At 37.0% G+C, this 1,600-nt stretch overlaps 1 protein-coding gene across 1 annotated transcript in view; it reads right to left on the bottom strand.

Annotated features, from left to right (window-relative positions):
- Positions 1-1,600, bottom strand: part of mtf2 (metal response element binding transcription factor 2) — a gene marked incomplete in the record, with an annotated part of 37,659 nt that overhangs the window by 11,063 nt on the left and 24,996 nt on the right. The window contains 4 exon segments of the mRNA XM_014025355.1: positions 243-410; positions 490-557; positions 786-909; positions 1,118-1,186. Of these exon segments, the coding sequence (XP_013880809.1) occupies positions 243-410; positions 490-557; positions 786-909; positions 1,118-1,186 (429 nt within the window).

The raw sequence follows: 1,600 nt of genomic DNA, 5'->3' as shown, positions 1-1,600 counted from the left end.
CAAAAAAAGTAAATAATGTTAAAAAAAAGAAAAGAAAGAAAGACAGGAGCTCCGAAAGACACAAGAAGAACCTGCCACATCATGAACGGTTTAAATGTTTAATTAGTCAGGGAGTCTGAGTAACAGGAATAATATATCTGTAAATATTCAACATTAGGTTTTCCTGGTCTGAGTTAGTAAATATGTTGGGGAAAACTCAGCACTAAGATGAGAAAATGTAAAAACTCATATTTGAACCTTACTTGATTGCAGACATAGTTTTGTTGGATTTGCATCCTTTAATGGTGATCTCATGTGACGTTTTCATCACTCTGTAAATTGGCTCATCACAGTTGGGGGGAGAGGGGGGGAATCGAATCCTGAGGCCRTACAAGTGCTTTTTTTTCTTTACCTCCTTTCCAGACATGAATCTGTAAGAGTCAGGTAAACATGTGAAATAAAGTTTACAAAGCAAGTTAAAAWTCATCAACACATTACAGCTTGACTCACGTGCAGCTATTGTTGGTTAAGGTCTCCAGAATATGATCAAACCGCTCAGATCTTGGAGTTTTGGCGAGCTAAAGTCAGAACAAAATCAGGATTATTTCTGCAGGACTAAAAATTTTTAATTTTTTTTCCACTGGTACCTTTATCTGGAAAATATCAATGTTTATGAGCTGACAATGCTTTCCATGCAGCCACCAGGCCAAGAAAGGCCATTTTTATGATGCAAAGTTAAATATTAAAAACCAGAAAGTCAAAGAGGATTTCTGAAAATATAATAATGTGTGAGTAAATGTCCTTACCTCACCAAGCTGCATCAGTGACCAGTTTTCAATGATGTAAGACATCAACTCCATGTCAAAGTCAAAGTACTTCTTCTTGTGGATTACACTCAAGTTGTACAAACTCAGATGAACAACATCCTTCCTGAAATATTGTAGGAAAAAATGCTTGTAAAAGAGGTGAATATAAAGCAAATATTATTTAAACAAACAWCACAGTAATCAGTTGGAAATGATTGCCAATGAGAGGAAATGTTTCAGGGCTGACAACAGCTAAACAGTCTTATCTGAATATACCACTGTATAAACAGCTGTGCTAGTTTAACCTCTGACTGAAGTAAAGACTGGCTCACCAGGTGAGAGGCAGCCGGGTCAGGTACTCTGGKCCACCGTTGCACACTGAACAGATGAAGATATAAAACCTGAAGACAAAACAACACAACACTTCATCCTCTGTGCTGCTACACCACACAACACTAGAACACATCAGGTATTTTAGTTTATAGGTTTTGAGATTAAAGTGTGTGAGTGGGTGGTGTGTGTGTGTGTCTCATATTAGGCAGGTTATTATCAGCTAAATTTATGCTCAAACAAAGTAAAACGATCCAAAGATGAATTAAAATGTTTCAACTGGTCTCTGGTAGAAAGAAGTCATGTTGTGTCTTTAAACAGTAAGAATTAGAGAATTCCTTTAAAAATGTTGAAGGGTGGTAATGAAGCTGCATGACATTCAACTTGGTTCCCTAAAACAGGGGTTCTTAAACTTTTTGACCTCAGGGCCCAATTTATTGAACATTATACACACACACACACACACACACACACACACACACACA

The sequence above is a fragment of the Austrofundulus limnaeus genome, unplaced genomic scaffold (assembly GCF_001266775.1).
Source record: "Austrofundulus limnaeus strain Quisiro unplaced genomic scaffold, Austrofundulus_limnaeus-1.0 Scaffold470, whole genome shotgun sequence".
Classification (NCBI taxonomy): domain Eukaryota; kingdom Metazoa; phylum Chordata; class Actinopteri; order Cyprinodontiformes; family Rivulidae; genus Austrofundulus; species Austrofundulus limnaeus.
Note: the sequence above shows the minus strand (reverse complement) of the source record. Positions and strands in the feature narration are given on the sequence as shown.